At 42.4% G+C, this 17,103-nt stretch overlaps 1 protein-coding gene across 1 annotated transcript in view; it reads right to left on the bottom strand.

The window, feature by feature from the left end:
• Positions 1-4,438: 4,438 nt before the first annotated feature.
• The window catches only part of myo1d (myosin 1D), a 105,665-nt gene continuing 93,000 nt past the window's right edge, over positions 4,439-17,103 (bottom strand). The window contains exon 22 of the mRNA XM_061231199.1: positions 4,439-5,950. Coding sequence (XP_061087183.1) covers positions 5,794-5,950 — 157 coding nt within the window. The 3' untranslated portion in view covers positions 4,439-5,793. The remainder of the gene's footprint in view (positions 5,951-17,103) is intronic.

Genomic DNA, 17,103 nt, shown 5'->3' on the forward strand with positions numbered 1-17,103 from the left:
TGTTCTTCATAGAAAGCAAGGCATAGAGACAAAGGGACTTTGTCACACTTGTCAAAGGAAGAAGCCAAGCCCATTTAATACTGGACCACAGTACAGTACTACAAACTATATATTTCTCATTGGTAAAACATCTGCTGGAGATATGTCCTCAGATATCAAGCTGGTATAGGAAGCAAGCACAGCTGGATTACTGTGACTTCCGTATTTGTTTTTGTTTTTTTGTTTTTTTAACAAAATGCATCAGAAAAAACGTCACCTTTTGCCTGCCCCCTGAAACCCTGTCTGCACAGCTTTTGGTTATTTCTTCCTGCCAACAACTGATTCAGGATCAGTTTACAAACCTGCTTCTAATGCCTACAACTATACAAAAAAAAGCATAAACAAAAAAGAAACTGACACAGTTCCTGGGGTTCAGCTCAATCCAGCACTGCTCACAGTACCAACAGTAGGTTGAGGGAAGTGTGGTATTACCTTGGTGCAAGAGTGCACAGATCCAGACCTGGAGTAACTCTTTTTGGCAGACTGAAACACATTTTTCAACTGGGAATGTTACAGAATTCACTGTGAAAAGGGAGAACAAATACGTAATCAGAATACGTAATTGTTTTGGATTGAAATACTTTTCTATGCTTTACTGGGCTTGTCCGGTGTATTGGAACCTATGAAATACTCTCAAAAAGTGCAAACCTTCTGGCCCGGTTGGTTGATGCAATTGAACCAGGCAAGATCAATCGACCACAGAAAAGTATTTGAATCCAAAACAATGATCTATTTGACCCAAAACAGACCAAAAAAAAGTATATGGGTTTCAAATCAAGTCAACCCTGTATTCACACACTATTTGCTTCCATGAAAATAAATGATAATCCCTGTGATTTGGTCCAATCACTGTCCTTAAAGAACAACATTCTGAATATATTACATAAATATGTAAAATACAAAATTAGGCACATAACATTAACAAGCATATATATATATATATATATATATATATATATATATATATATATATATAGTGTGCAGGTAGCATGTATTTACTATGTTGAACCTTTATTGTGCTCACAAATAGACCACATCAGCCATTACAAAAGAACGATTTTGAAGGCACTCAGGTAAGAGAAAAGATAGGAAGCATTGCTACCCAGAAGGAAACAGAAAGATTGATTTCCACAGAGAGATCCACATCAAGAAAAAAGTTGGAATCAGCTTGCGCCACAAATAATTTATTTATTAAAAAGACTAGGATTTGAATAGTTCCTATTATAGAGGGCCCTCTCGGCAATGTCCTCAGCAGTGACTTAATTTAATTGTTATAGATTCAAGTTCAGATTCTGCTGTCTATTTTTCATTCAGCAGGTGAGAGCTTAGTCAAGTTGCTAATCATGCTGCACATGAACATTTTAAAATAACAAGAGTATTTGGCTGGAGCCTGCCTGACCAATAGCACTGAGCAATTGTGCAAAATAAAACTGGTGCACAACAGGAAAGAAGAAACTAACTAAGCGTAGCTGTTGTCACCTACCTATAACTATAATGATAACTATAAATATGTTGTTTCAAAAATTGTTGTGAAGTTGGAGAGTCCACACCACAACGACAGTGACAAACGATATTGTTCGGATCACTTCCGGAGCGATTATTTCCAGCAGCCCAAACGATAAAACACTGACATCCAATCAAAATCCAACCAAATTCACAGGGTGTCACAAGCAAAATTGTAGATGACATAGCCGAGAGACTATTTACGGAACATTATCGTCCTGCATTGTGGATGCTCACATTGTTATCGTTACAGATATAGTTCTTGTTGTAGATGGGCCTGTACTGAAACCAGCTGCTAGTATCCTGTCCTGTCAGTAAAGGAGTTAATGGGACATGGCTGGAACACATGGTCGATGTGGTTTGTTCTCCCTCCTTACTGGCAGTGAACTTACTGGTGACTTCCCCTGCCCTGCGCCCTCTGCCCACCTCTTCATCGGGAGGTGTTTCATAATGGTATGGGCTTCTGCCGCTCAGGCTAATCATGAGGCTAACACCACACGTCACGGTCAGACTCATCTCGTGGGTCCACTGCAGAGTTCTAGAAGCTTCCACAGTACTTCATTGCAGGTGAAGGCGTCTACAGACTTGGACTCCATGGGGCGTCTGGCAGCCCTGATTAGGGCAGCTCTGTAGCTTTGATGTGAGCTCTCTCCCCCTGCTCGAGGCAGGAGGGGGTCACCTGATCAATGCCCATCCAGGCAGGATGGTAGCTTTCGCTCTGTGGGGCTCAAGGCCAGGCCTCATACAGAGAAGAGAGAGGAAGGCAGACACTTTGCTTTGTTCTCAGGAAAGATATCTTTCCCCAAACACTGCAGAACATCGGCAGGAGCAAATCACTGTAGGAGCTGCAGGTGATCAAATTTTAATACAGAATGCATTGGTGGGGGGGAGTGTGGCACAGTGGGAGCAAATCCATAAGGTCCAAAAGCAAACCTTTCATTTTAGGTCAACTAGCTATTCTGTGTCCGTTTCATCATAGCCTAATATGACAGGCGCATTTGAACTTTTAGCTGTTCGTTTTTATGCATTATCTTAGCCAGCTTCCTAAAGTGGTACAACGTGATCCAAAATGGCATCACACAGTTAGTAAAATGCTGATTTTCTCACAGGAAGTTGCACTTTACTGTGAGTAGTGTATGTATCAGCACAGATGTCACCTAGCCTGGAGAGAGAAAGGGAACTGCATATCTCTGAAGACGGAATGCATCTCTAGTCTAATAAGATGCTTTAAGATGATTTTAGGCCTTTTTCAGCTTTATTGGACAGTATACAGTATATAGAGAGACAGGAAGAATGGGAGCGAGAGAGAGGGGAAGACATGCGACAAATGTCAGACGGTCGGATTCGAACCGCTGACGTCGCGGCTCGCAATGAGCATGCGGTCAGTGCTCTACAGGCTGCGCCACCGAGACACCCGTCTAATAAGATGCTTAAGTGTCGAATTGCGGGTTTCAGGTGTTGTCTGTATGAAGCCAAAAGCGGGCAACGCAACAAATGTAGAGGCAGGTTCCGGTAAGCGTGTTATTTTCAAGAGGCTCCCATCAACCAAAGACGGAACACATGCAGATTACGGTTACCAGGCCCTGGTTGGGAGTGACTTTCACTTTTCTCCCAAATACAGAGATAAATTATGGATTTCACAGAGGCTGCAGTTTGGCACTTTCTCTCCTCTGCTGGAGTCGTTCAAACTAGGCCACGCACCCTGGGAGCTCCTCATCAAAGCTAGCTGCCACCTAGTTGCTCCAATTGCTCCAGTCAATTTGAGTCAGTGCCGCGCACACACGCTCCCACACTGCGGCACAGCAGGGCGAGATGATCAGACGGAGGAAAATAAATTATAAATACATATTTTCCAAAAAAGCTATATTTTACGGTTTGGGTAAAACCAGGTTCTTAATTAACAGTGACGAATGTAATTTGTCATGAAAATTCTAATTTTCTTAACCGTAATAGGTACTATTGTAGTGTTCAATGTTTTTTCCAGAAGCCAGAATAACACCTATGACAATGTTTAAATGATATGCTAACAACACTATCACAGTAACTGTACAGTAAGAGGGAGTGTTTGAAACTGAGTAAGTATTGGGAGTGAGTAATGGCTCTGATAGCTATCAACACAGAAATACAGACAGCACAGTTCCATCTGTTTCACTACTTCTCACTCCTCTTTTCATCATGTGTTAACAGAAGGACTGTGAAAATATCAAAGCCAACAGAAAGGTATTCCAAGCCTCTTCTGGTGCATGGCTGCAGAACTCTCTGGTCTTATCAGGACAGATATACAGTATGTGCCCTAGGTAATTCAAGCACGGGCTAGCGCAGAACTGAGTGAACTCAAAAATCAAGATTTCATTTTAAGACTTAAAAAAAAAGAAAAACTACTTTTATTTTAGATAACATATTTGGCTTGCAAAATGCACAGTTGCAAAACAATTGGCAAACAGTGGGACTTGTTCATGGTTAGTGGTCCTGGAACAAAATAGGCAAGATCAATCGAGTACAGAAAAGTATTTGAAGCCAAAACAATTATATTACAAACAGCAGAGCAGAAAGGGGGTCCCACATATAATGTCTCTCTTCTCAGCCATGCTTTGCCCACTGGCTTGAGCCCCTCATGTATCACTGCAGTTACAAGAGAGGGGTGCTAATTAGAGACAACAGGCTCAAGACAGCCATTATCCATTCATACCAATGAGGGCTAGCTGAACATAAACACTGACAGTGATTCTGCTATCCTCTGGCCTAAATTAAGATGGTAGCCAAATTTCAGAGAGCATGTCCTGCAAGCTGACCATCGGTTGTCATTCATCTAAGATCTCTACTGTAATACAAATATGAATGTAGGAAGCTGTGGTCATTTACATCTGTATATATATATATATATATATATATATATATATATATATATATATATATATATATATATATATATATATATATATAAAACAAATCTTGCATACATAATGGGAATGCATGAATATATACTATATAGATAAAAAAAGATATGCATTTTAAATTAAGATTTTACTGCTGCTCCAAGAAGCAGTTTAAGGGTCTGAGGATGTGCTCAGCACGTCCTTCTCAACATAAATCAGGGTTGAACGATGGACACCCTGCCACGATCATTTCTGAAAAATCAACAAGTTTTTGTTTGCATGGTAAACCTCCCCCCCCTCCCCCACATACACATTACGCTGCCATGCGCGCACGTACACACACATACATACATACACACACATGCCAGGCCTTTGCTGGCAGATGCGTGCAGGGTTACTGTTGCACCACATCTTTCATCTTGTTGACTAAGGCCTGAGGCTCTGGAATTTACTGGTAAAAAATAAACAAGAATCATTCAAATAAACCATTACTGATGGAGGTAAACCGCGCAACCAAAATGGCTGAAGGGCAAAAGGAGGCGCTGGCCCTCCAGACTAAAAATGAATTACTGAAATTTAAAAAAACAATCATTTCTTTAAGACATGCATGGTGGGAGATGCATCAAGTTGTGGTATGCACTCCTCGAAGATGGAAACATCACAATGTCACAGCATCCTCAAACCCTGTAGCAAATAGGCTGCAGTCCAGATATTTGCATGCTCAACATTACATTCGAATGAAGGGACAGTTTTCTCTGACCTAGCACGCATGTTGAACTGGGGTTTCAAGTAGAGCTTCTGCAAAGGCAGGCACAACCAAATAATCCAACACATACTGTAGCCTACAGCTTTAAAGAATGTTTGTGTATTTTTTTTATCAAATCAATGCGAAGGAACCCATTTCCCACTCCATAGTTGTCACGGAACATTTTCATAAATCTCATAAAAATTGAAGCTTACTGTTATTCTCTGAAAACCACGAGTTCTAAGAATTAAATGATTAATTCCCTCATGGGATGAGCTTGCATTTGCATGTCACGGGGATATTTATCGGTTTATCTACAAAATGCATTTAATAGTTTCAACCTGCAGATTAACGTTCCTCTCAACTAAAATTCTCCTTTTGCGTTTCTCACTGAGGTCCATTCCTTCAAAATTTCATTGAAAACATATCTGGTATAGCTTCATCAAACACATTCTTCATCCGTGTAATTACATTTTCTCTTTTCGATTTTGTTTTTGTAGCAATCAACTCGTGATAGAACAGGCTGAAACGAACAGAAATCTCATCAGGATGCCATCAAGCAGACCTGTCCCCAAAAATGGCATGTCATCGAGGTGCCCTGCCCCCGATATCCTTTAACCTGGGTCCCCGTTAATTGTCCGGCACTGCCAGGATGTAGCCGGATCGGCTCTTGGTAAAGTCTGGCTGCGATTGGTTGATCTTGGTCTCCACCACGACAGTGCACTTCTTGCGTTGCATGCTGCACTGGATGGGGCTGACGATATTGACCTGCAGCTTCCTCTTCTCGCTGCGAAGGGAAGAGAAAGAGCGAGACAGACAGGATTACTGGACGAGCAAAAAAGTGAGGGAAGTTTTAGTCAGCCCTCAGTTTGGCCTCCTCCTCGACGAGGCAAACTTAGTTACCTCTTCCGCTCTGGACCCGTCTTGCTCTCTTACACCAGAAGGCTAATTAGCAGACACCATCCACAGCTCCAGTGTCTCTTAATTGGGACTCCCGGGAGAGAAGGCAGTTAGGCTAATGTTCTAATTAGAAATAGCTTGGTGGCTGAACAACCTAAATCTGGCATTGGATTATAAGCAGTCGATTCTGGAGTCTGCGTTACTCTGATTCTCAGCACTGTGGTGATGTTGCTAGACTTGCGGGGGCTTCACAGGTAGAATACATATGCAGGGTACAGTAGATGTAGATCTTTAATGCTATATTCTGTACAGGAATGCAACATGAAAAATGAAGGAGAGCGATCCGTTGTCTCATACAGCATCTACTGGGTTGAGTCCTTAAAATAGCAAGATATACTGTGGCTTTCTGCTGAACAGGACTGCAATATATACTCAATGAGCACTTTATTAGGTATTTATTAGACTGAATTTTTAGACTTTTTAAATTGGTACTGTGTGTTCAGAGATGCTCTTCTGCATACCACTGTTGTAACGTGTGGTTATTTGCTTTATGGTCATCTTGCGGTCAGCCCTTCTCTGACGTCTCTCATTAACAACACGTTTTTGCCTGCAGAACTGCTGCTCACTGGATGTTTTTTGGAGATCAGTAGTTTCTGAGATACTCAAATCACCCTGTCTGGCACCAACAATCATTCCACGTTCAAAATCACTTAGATCACATTTCGTCCCTATTCTGACTTTTGGTCTGAAAAACTGAACCTCTTGACCATGTCTGCATGCTTGTATGCATTTGCTTGCTTCCACATGATTGGCTGATTAAATATTTGCATTAAGAAGTTAGTGTACAGGTCTACCTAATAAAGTGCTCACTGAGTGTAGATGGACTTGGGTGGGGATTATAATCAAACACCATAAAGCACATCAAAGAGTAAGGGAAACTCAACCCCATTCAATATTCAACGAGATGCAAGGCAGCAAATCCATGTTTGTCCATCTCCACATACATCAAGACAAAGGCGGAGATGGACAAATGAATTACATATTTCAAAAGTCTACTTGCAGTGTTGGCTGCAATGACAGGTCCAGAAGACCCACAGCACCTGCTGAAGGATTTCACTGGCAATAATTAAAACTTTACCCTCAGCAGACCTGGGCCAAACACGTAATTGTTTTTGGTATCTATATATAAGCACAGAAAAAAAAAAAGTGCACGAAGCGTTGTCACCACCATGTTTCCTGTGGTTATCACAACCACAGAATAATCTATTCTACCCACTGGAATGGGGTGTCACCAAACAAACAAAGTTTGTTACCGTAATCAGTATACACCAGACCTGGGTCAAATACATAATTGTTTTGGATTCAAGAAAGCAGGGGTTTTTTCAGAGCATTTCATACGTTCCAATACACCGGACAAGCTCAGTAAAGCTTAGAAAAGTATTTGACCCAGGTCTGGCATTCAGTCAGAGTCAGACTGGAGCTTAGCATTATAGAGTCAGTCTGGGTAATGACCCTGTGATGGATGACGCAGAGAAATGCAGAGGTAAGTTTCAAACTTAAAAGCCATCTAGGCTTGGGCACAACTTCCTGTTTCCGAGAGGCAAGTCGTTCATATTAAATATTCACTGTGCAAGAAGTCAGAGGTTGAGCATCACTCTATGTATTATGGATTGTTGCTTGGATAGCCTGTGGCTTTGGTTAGACTTAAAGTATATACAAGCCACATCCAATCAATATAAAATAGTCAAGGATAATGGAACAGAAAGAAGCCACACCCCCCCCCCCCCCCCCCCCCCCCACCACCACCACACACACACACTTCTGATTCAACTATAAAGTGGCTAGGCTTTTAGCTATGTGCTTGTCTGCTTGGGTTAGTCTTTCCTGTTCAATGGGCATTTTCCATCCTTTTCTCTCTCAGAAGATCAATAAAGTAACAGGGATTGGCCAGATGGATGGGGGGTGAGGGAGGGAAGGAAGGGAGGGAGAGAGGTAGTTAGAGATAGAGAGATCATACGTAGCTAAATTGAAATTACAAAAAGTAAACTGAAACATAATACAAAGCGTCAAAGTCATTTATCTCTCTTAATTCTCCCACCAGAGAGTATACCTTTAGAGTGAACCAGTGACTTGATGGAATGGTTGCTTAAAGGCGCATCAACAGTTGCCTGTACAAACTTAAAAACAAGGTAATGTACTACACATATAGAGGGGATGTATCCACAGTCAGTCAAGTCTGAAGAAAGCACTGTTGGATCCTGGGAGTGGGCAGAATAACCCCATGTGGATTCTGCTTCAGTCAGCAGTGGGGATAAGACTAAAACCACCTCCCAAAGAAAGAGCATGCGCAATGCTGATGGTGAGATTCACACAATTAGGCCTAGATAAGAAGGGGCCAAAAGCCAAGCTCCCAGGTGAGATTAAGAACCAATAGAAAAATCAGGAAAAATAGGGGCTCCACAAAAAAAAAAAAAAAACATTTAACAAACAGAGCGGCTGGTACTATGTTCACCTTGGTAATTTGAATTACAACATTCAGTTACAGTTACATATCTGGACTATACTATAAATGATAAAAAATGAAAAGTGCCTGGTGCAAAAGTTTGGGATTATTCTTTAAAAAGTTGATTACTATAATTCCAGGGCTGAACTTTTTATTCTGAAGTAACTCCATTATTAGAAAATAGAAGATATATGGAACAGTTGAAGTCAAGGCAAGGTCTGGAAGAGCTGATGAGAAATGCAAAAGAACCCATAGATTACTGACAAAGAGCTGCAGGTAGCAGGTTCACAGGACAACAATACAACATACTTTAAACAACAAATACCTGCATGGCAAAGTTGCCAGAAAGAAAATTCAACACAAAATTAATTTCAACTTTAATAGATAATGGAGAATACTTAAAAAATTTTAATAAAAAGTCATCTTCCTTTAAAATGTGAAGAAATGTGACATGTTTAACTTTGTACCATTTAGAGGTCAGGTTCACTTTTGGTCACCAAGGTATTAAAACATTTTGTGCCCAGATATTTGCACATGACTATATCTGGTGACTAGATGATTCACCATAGCAAAGGCTGTTACAGTGGCTTCAGAAAGTATTTAAACCCCTTCAATTTTCCACACTATAATGGGGTCCAGCATTATTGGTACCCCTAATACAAATGGAGGACAATACCTACATGGTTAAACTACTTAGTACTGAAAGGGCAATGAGGGCAATAAGCGAAAGCCATAATACATATGGGATGATCGCAAACTTGCCAGAAAGCGGATGCAAGTGCATACTATCCCCATGGATGGTAAGGAAGATGGTGAGGGAGGCCATAAGTATCACAGGATCACTGTTTAAGAATTGCAGAGATTGGTTGCGTCTTGGGGTCACCAAGTCAAAAAAAACCCACCTCCATACCAGCAAACTCTTTGGAAGGGTGGCACAAAGACAGCCCTTACCGACCACAATAATCAAAACCAAACATCTTGAGTTTGCCAAACCTCAATGAAATTATGCGAAGAAAGTGCTATGGTCAGATGAGACCAAAATGAAAATGTTTTTGCCATACACACCATCAACATGATGGCAAAATGGAATGCGTACAAGGAGAAGCACCATGTACCATATACTATCAAATATGGCACTGGGACATGGATGTTTGGGAGATGTTTTGCTGCCAGTGTTCCAGGGGTATTATTTAAGATCAATGGCAATTCATTCAAGTACTAGGAAATCTTGCCAGAAAATCTGGTAGCCTCTGTCAGGAAGCTGAGTTTTGGTCGTAAGTAGATTGTCCAGCAGGACAAAGACTCCATAATAGTGGCGCGTGTCCCAGAGAGGTTGACTGGCCACAGCAACGTCAAACCAGTGTGGGGGACGAAGAGGAGGGGGTGGGTTGATTTGCCATATCAGAAATAAACAGATCTACACTGTGTACTAAATACACACCAGGAAAATAATTTCACACAGGGAGTGGTCATTGTGTGGAATAGCTTACTAGGTCATGTAGTGGAGGCAGAAACTGTGGGAATTTTCATGACCAGGCTTGATATGGAGATAGATACTACCAAGTTTTTAAGTAAACAGGGCATTAGGTGCAGTTTAGTGGTAGGAAAATGGTGAACAATGTTGGGCTAGATGGCCTGTTCATGGCCTCGTCATTATGTTATAATATGTAATGCTAAAAGATCATTATGTATTGTATAGCTTGTTGGAAAGAAAGGAATGGTTCAAGAGACTCCATCAAGCAGCTCCTTGTATTTGCAACTGTATGTCTAATGTTTACTCAAGAAAGACTCTGAATGCCACATCCATCCCCGCTACCAGCAACGGCACAAGGCCTGCACTGAGACCAGGGTTAAAAGCAAGGGGCCAGATGCCGGAGCCAACAATGTGCTTACTGATTCCGAGCAGGACTGAGAATCATTCAGGAAGGAGAGGGAAGCTTAAGAAGACAAACAAATCCCAAATCCATAGGATTCCCTTGATGTGAAATTACAGCCCAGAGTTAAAAAAAGCAGTTTGGTGCAGGTATGGTTTAAAAAAATAAAGGAACAAATAAAGGGAGCCCCCCCCCCCCTCCCCTCGCTATGCCTGTCACAATCCTGCTCCCAACCTCCTTCTCAAAAACTAGCGGCAGATGCTACTACCCGGGTGCCTGAACACTATGAAAAGACCAGCCTCTTATGATCAATAGCCTGCATGTGTTGTAATTCCAGCCCTTCTAGCTGCACAGAGGAATGAAGGGGTGAGAGGTTTAAAGAATGGGGGTGGGGGATGAGAAGGAGGGAGGGAAAGGGGGAGGGGGAGGGGGTTAGGGCATTGGGGTCCAGATGAATGAGGCACTCCCCACCCCTGCCTTTCCCCTTTCCTCAGTTCACCTTGCCTACCCGCCAGCCAAGCCCCACCCCCCCATCACCTCCCGCAAAAAAAACGCAACGCATAAACAGAGCCATGTCCCAGCATCCTTTGCTTCAGCTTCAGAGGGGACCCTGCTGGGAGAATTGAATAAACAGATAACCCTGAACTGAGATAACACTTAAAATATCTGAATATCCTCCTTCCCTTCCGCAAAGAGCCCTATGGCAATCCCTACACAAAAAGCTTTCAATCCTAAAATACTCCATTCTAATGAAAGGATGAGGGCATGTCCCTACAAGGCAATCAGAAATAAGTCAAGCTGGGCAAAGCACAGAATTTACAAAATGGTTTTCATGAGCTATGGTTCAGCTTAGGGGGTTTTGGGGTCACGTGCTACACAGCTCCTCTTTGGAGGTACAGAAATATGAAATGGCTGGTCCCTCTGCCTCCCTATTATACAGTAGCTCAAAGATTAGCCCATATATCATGTTCTCTCACAAGTACAATTGAGTGCAAATTGAGTGCTGTCAAGTCAAATGTCCTCAGAAAACACATTCCGTTCCACCTCTTGTATACCTTTTCATTGGTTTCATTATTTGCTGTCAGACCACAGGACCCCATTTTCAGGCCAATGGCAGACCTAGGTCAAATAATTTCTAAACTTTACTGAGCTTGTCTGGTGTATTGGAACCTATGAAATACTCTCAAAAATGGCTAGCCCAGCATTCTGGTCCTCTTGGCTGGTTTAATACACCCGGCAAGATCAATTGAAAAAAATTTGACCCAGATCTCATGTCAAATCAATGTGTACCTGAAAAGTATTAGATGACACCGGAACACTGAAACATAGCCCTCCAAGATATATGATATTAATCAAACTTACAGAAGGGCTTCAGGCAGCAAGTCCCATTGAAACTACTGACCTCATTAACAGCTACCTTTACAAACTGTTATTATATTCTTGAAGTCTGCTCTTTGCCTGATGGATGAGCAACAACAGATTTTTTTGTCAGCAGACAGCGAACTCAAGAGTAGAAAAGAGGTGTGTTCAGGAACTTTTCTTCATTGGCTCCCCAGTTTTATAGTGCATAAAACATATGGAATGGTTGCAAAGTTGCCAGGAAGAGTAGGCAAGTGCACGTTGTCCCCATGGACGGTGAGGGAGAGGGAGGCCATAAAGAACCCAAATATCATAGTTTAAGAAATTGTTTGAATCTCTGGGTCACCAAGTCACAAAAAGAACCATAAAATGACACCAACAACTTGAGTGGCACAAAGACACCACAAGCATCTGGAGTTTGCCAAACCTCATTGGAATTATGACTGGAAGAGAATGTTACGGACATATGAGAAGTTTGGCCATACACACAATCGACATGTTTGGCAGCAAAAGAAGAACGTATAACAGGAGAAGCACCTCATATCTACTGTCAAATATGGAGGTGGGTCATTGAGGTCTTGGATACATCTTGCTGCCAGTGGTCCAGGGGCACGATTTAAGATCAATGGCACAACAAATTCAAGAAGGTACCAGGAAAGTTTGGAAAGAAATATGGTTGTCTCTGCTTGGAAGCTGAGACTTGGTCATAGGTAGATTGTCCAACATAGATCAAAATCCACACAGAAATGGTTACGTGAAAACAACATCATGTACAGCGGACGAGAGCTGTTGTGCAAGAGAGACAGGGCTGAAAGTGACAGAGCTGACAAGAGACAGCGAAAGCTACAGTTTGGTTTTGTTTGCCTTTATTATTTTACTTTGTTGTTTTGATCCCCATCCCATTCCTGTGAGGGTGACGGGTAAAGACCTTTTTGTTTATTTATAAATTTGCTCTCATTCTCTCTCCCTTCCCCGGTGAAAACCGACATTCTTGCTACCTCCCTGTGTCCATCTCTTCTGTCCACCCAGGGTTATGTCACGGCATGTGACAGTAAGACGTTGGTTCATTACATTGAATTGTTAATAAAGCGCAATACTTTACAGATGTTGGAAAATAAAGCCATACCATGTCAATAACTGAATTAGTTTTGCAGTTTACAGTATTTTATATGCATATGTATCAAGGGTGCTATTAATTTTTGAGCCCACCATATAAAAGAATGCATCTCTTTTGAAGCGTAGTGCAGGGCAGGGCAACCATCCCTCCAACAGCTTCAGGTTAACGGGTATTGTGCTTAGCTTATCCAAAATAATGGAAATGAGGTTATGTAAATGACTAAACTAAACAGCAAAAAGCAGGCTGCTAGCTAAAAATAATCTGCAGGATCATATGAAGGAAACCAAGAGAATTGGTTGGGAAAAACAAGCAGAAAGAAACAAGCAAAAAAAATTTAAGCAGCAGCCCCTCCCCTCCAACAACCAACCCCCCCCAAAAACAATAGGAAAAATTAGGCAGTTATTGTCCATGGCAGAGCCGATGAAAGCATTCACATCCAATATTCATTTAGCTGTGGGTGAGAGGAAAATCCGTAGCAGATTTCTTTCAATTGCCTCTCATCTTTCATTCTTTCCCCTTTCCTGGTTTTTAAATACAGGGAGCTAAATTTTCAAGGAGATTACAAAGTAGGTCATTTAAAAAAAGGAGGTGGAACGGGGGAAAAAAGTATTTCAATCCCCCAGCCAGCAGATTACGGTGAAAATGATGCCGGGGAGAGAGCTAGCCTAACGCTGCAGCCAAGGCAGGAGCTGCCAAAAAAGCACCACTGGATCAGCGGGCAACATGCCATAGCTCCCATTTCTTTTCTGTTCCACTGCCTGGCCTGGGTCGATTGCATAGGCCGGGGTACAGCCAAATGGGACTAAAGCGGGTGGGAAGGGTTCCATATCTGTTTCATGTCTAAAAATTAGCCAGTTGATGAGAAAAGTTTCTTGGGTTGGAATTCACCACTATGGTGGCCCTGAGACACTTAATTAGTATGGACAGCATTCTTACAGTGCGTTATGTTAACATCATATGCATCATACAGCCTGTTATGCTAAAATCATATGCAGTAGGCTTCGGAATTATTGGCAAAATGAACAAAAATGCTGTAGACTAAAACCTAATAGTTACTGACATAAGCTTTATTTTCCAACATGTGTAAAGCAGTGTGCTGTATTAATGATTTAATGGAATCAACCAAAGTCTTACTTTTTTTAAATTAAATTAAATATTTCCCTTTTTTCTCCATTTTTATTAAGAGTGCCAATAATTTTGGAGCCCACTGTACATCATTCACCTCGTTATGTTATCATATACCATGGGGACCATAAATATTTGGACAGTGACACAAATTTAGCTTTTGGCTCTGTACTCCAGCACATTGGATTTGAAAATAATGAATACGAAATGAAAGTAGAAAGAATGTAAGGGGTGTCTCGGTGGCGCAGCCTGTAGAGCACTGACCGCATGCTCATTGCAAGCCGCGACGTCGGCGGTTCGAATCTGACCGTCTGACATTTGTCGCATGTCTTCCCCTCTCTCTCGCTCCCATTCTTCCTGTCTTTCAATACTATACTGTCCAATAAACCTGAAAAAGGCCTAAAAAATATCAAAAAAAAAAAAAAAAGAAAGAATGTAAGATTTTTTTTTGCGAGTATTTACTGTATGTCAATATCATGTGAACCATGTAGGAATTGCAGCCCTTTTTAAAGTGCCACTGTCCAAATACTTATGCACGACAATGTACATTACACAGAACTAAAAGCCAGTCTACTTGTAGTGCAGCTGTTTCCGTTCCAGGTTTGCAGCTCTGAAATTTGCTCTGGAATCAGCTGATCCTTTGAGAGGCAGTCAGAAGGAGTTGAGTAGTAACTTATCATTTCCTGAGCCTGCTGGAGACTTACCCCCAGCAGAGGGCACAGACTGCTGAGAACATGACCTGAGAGGCATTTATCCCAGTGGGGCGCACTGAACTACAGCTGTGTAAGAGTGCAGTTAGACTGCAGCTGTGTCAATGTACAGCTGGATTGCAGCTGTCAAAAGCGGCGTACATCATAAGAAATTGAATTTGTGTATACCACACCTGGGTGAAATACGCAATTGTTTTGGATTCAAACACGTTTTCTATGCTTTACTGAACTTGTCTGGTGTATTGGAACCTATGAAATACTTGCAAAAGGTGTAAACCCACCTTCTGGTCCTCTTGGTTGGCTCAAATGCTACCATCAGTAGTTATATCATCAATGAAGATGAGTGAGCCAGCACCTTCAGCAGCCATACATGCCCAGGCCAAAACCCCCCCCATCATCGTGTTTCACAGTAGTGGTGGTATGCTTTGGATCTTGGATCTCTCCACCATACTTTCCTCTTGCCATCACTCTGATATAAGTTCATCTTCATTTCATCTCATCTGTCCACAAGACCTTTTTCCAGAACTGTGGTTGCTCTTTTAAGTACTTCTTGGCAAACTGTTTTTGCGGCTAACTACCGGTTTGGATCTTGCAGTGCAACCTCTGTATTTCTGTTCATGAAGTCTGACAAATCCACACCTGACTTGATTTTTCAGCTTTTTCTGATCAGTCAGAGGGGTGTTTTCTTTATTATGGAGAGAATTCTTCTGTCATCAGCTGTGGAGGTCTTCCTTGGCCTTGGTATGAGGAGTAAGGAGGTGAACGTGGGTATGAGGAGTGTGGAGGTGAGTGTGGGGATGAGGAGTGTGGAGGTGAGTGTGGGTTAGATATTCCACTGCTCACTAACCACGCAACATTTCCGATGAGGATGGAAAGGTGGAAAAATAGGTCAGGTCGAGAGGCCAATCCCATCTGACACACATACAGCAAATCCCACCCTCATTTTCATCAGTCCATCTATGCAGAGCCCGGTCCCCTGCAGCGCTTACATATACAGCTGAGAGCGACAGGTGCAGCTAAAGACAACAGCTCACAGGAGAGATACACCCAGAGAGGCGAAGCAGGAGGGTGGGCGCGCATGGCACGCATAACCGCGGATGGGGATGGCTGGCTGAATATGAAGCAGTCATGCACATGTATTACATGCTTACGTCATCTGACACAGAAGCACAGCATACAAAATGGTGGTCCAGAGCCCACTCGCTGCATGGCACAACAGAAAAGACCTCAAAACGAAAAGCTACTGTAAAACATTACAGCACTGCTCTACAAAATGCAAAGAAGAGCAGTAGCAAAGGTGACACCAAATGCCTCAAACAGAAAAAAAAGACAGAGCATGGATTAATTTACTGGCTAAATCAAAAGGGGAATACCTATTATTTTCAATGGGGATGTCAGACATGCACTTAAGAATGCAGATATACCCCACACACACACACACACACACACACACACACACACACACACACACACGTGCACACGTGCACACGTGCACACGTGCACACAGACACATGCACACACATGCACAGGCGCAGACACACTCCAAGAGAAAACCTGCCATTAGTATTCTCAACCTGAAGGGTTATTAATGGTCTAAATATCAGACAAACACGGTTGCTATGGGAACTGCATCTGCAGCAGCCAGGAAGGGAGAAAGGACGTGCGAGGAGCAGGAGGGAGGGCGAGAGAGAGAGAGAGAGAGAGAGAGAGAGAGAGCGAGAGAGAGAGAGAGGCAGCCAGCAAAAGAGGGAAGGACTGGAGAGAAACAGAGGGAGGGGTGGAGAGAAAGCAGGGGAATTGAGAGGGAGGGAGGGAGGGAGGGGAGGAGGAGAAGAGGGGCTTTAACCGTGACTTCTTCAAGTCTGAAATCCCAATTCAGCATAAAGAGTGACCTTGAAAAGGGAGACGGTCGGCACCAGCCAGCCACAATGGGCTGCCTTTGTGTCGGGGGTTTGTTTTCTTCCAATACAAATCCATTCTCTTTGTATTTTAAAGATTCTATTCATCATAGAGGGGTCAGATATTTAAACCCAATGACTTTCCCCACGTACTCCCTAGACCTTAAACGGCGTAAAAGATTAGTTACCGTGTTACTGGCTGAGAACAACAGGAGGCACACAGACAGGCAGACAAAAGCGCTCGCCAAAACAACAAGATAACTCTCATAAATATTTCACCATTCACCCTCTGCTATTTAAGTCACAGGTCCCTGTTGAGAAGTGACTTCAATAGCAGAAGAAAAAAAAGTCATGATTTTGCGGTCTGATGAGCTGATGAACATGAGATAAGAGCATAATACTTAGGGAACTGGGCTGGTAACTGGGCGGTTGTTGGGATTGATTGCTGTGGGGG

Source organism: Conger conger, chromosome 2 (genome assembly GCF_963514075.1).
Source record: "Conger conger chromosome 2, fConCon1.1, whole genome shotgun sequence".
In the NCBI taxonomy this organism is placed as follows: Eukaryota; Metazoa; Chordata; class Actinopteri; order Anguilliformes; family Congridae; genus Conger; species Conger conger.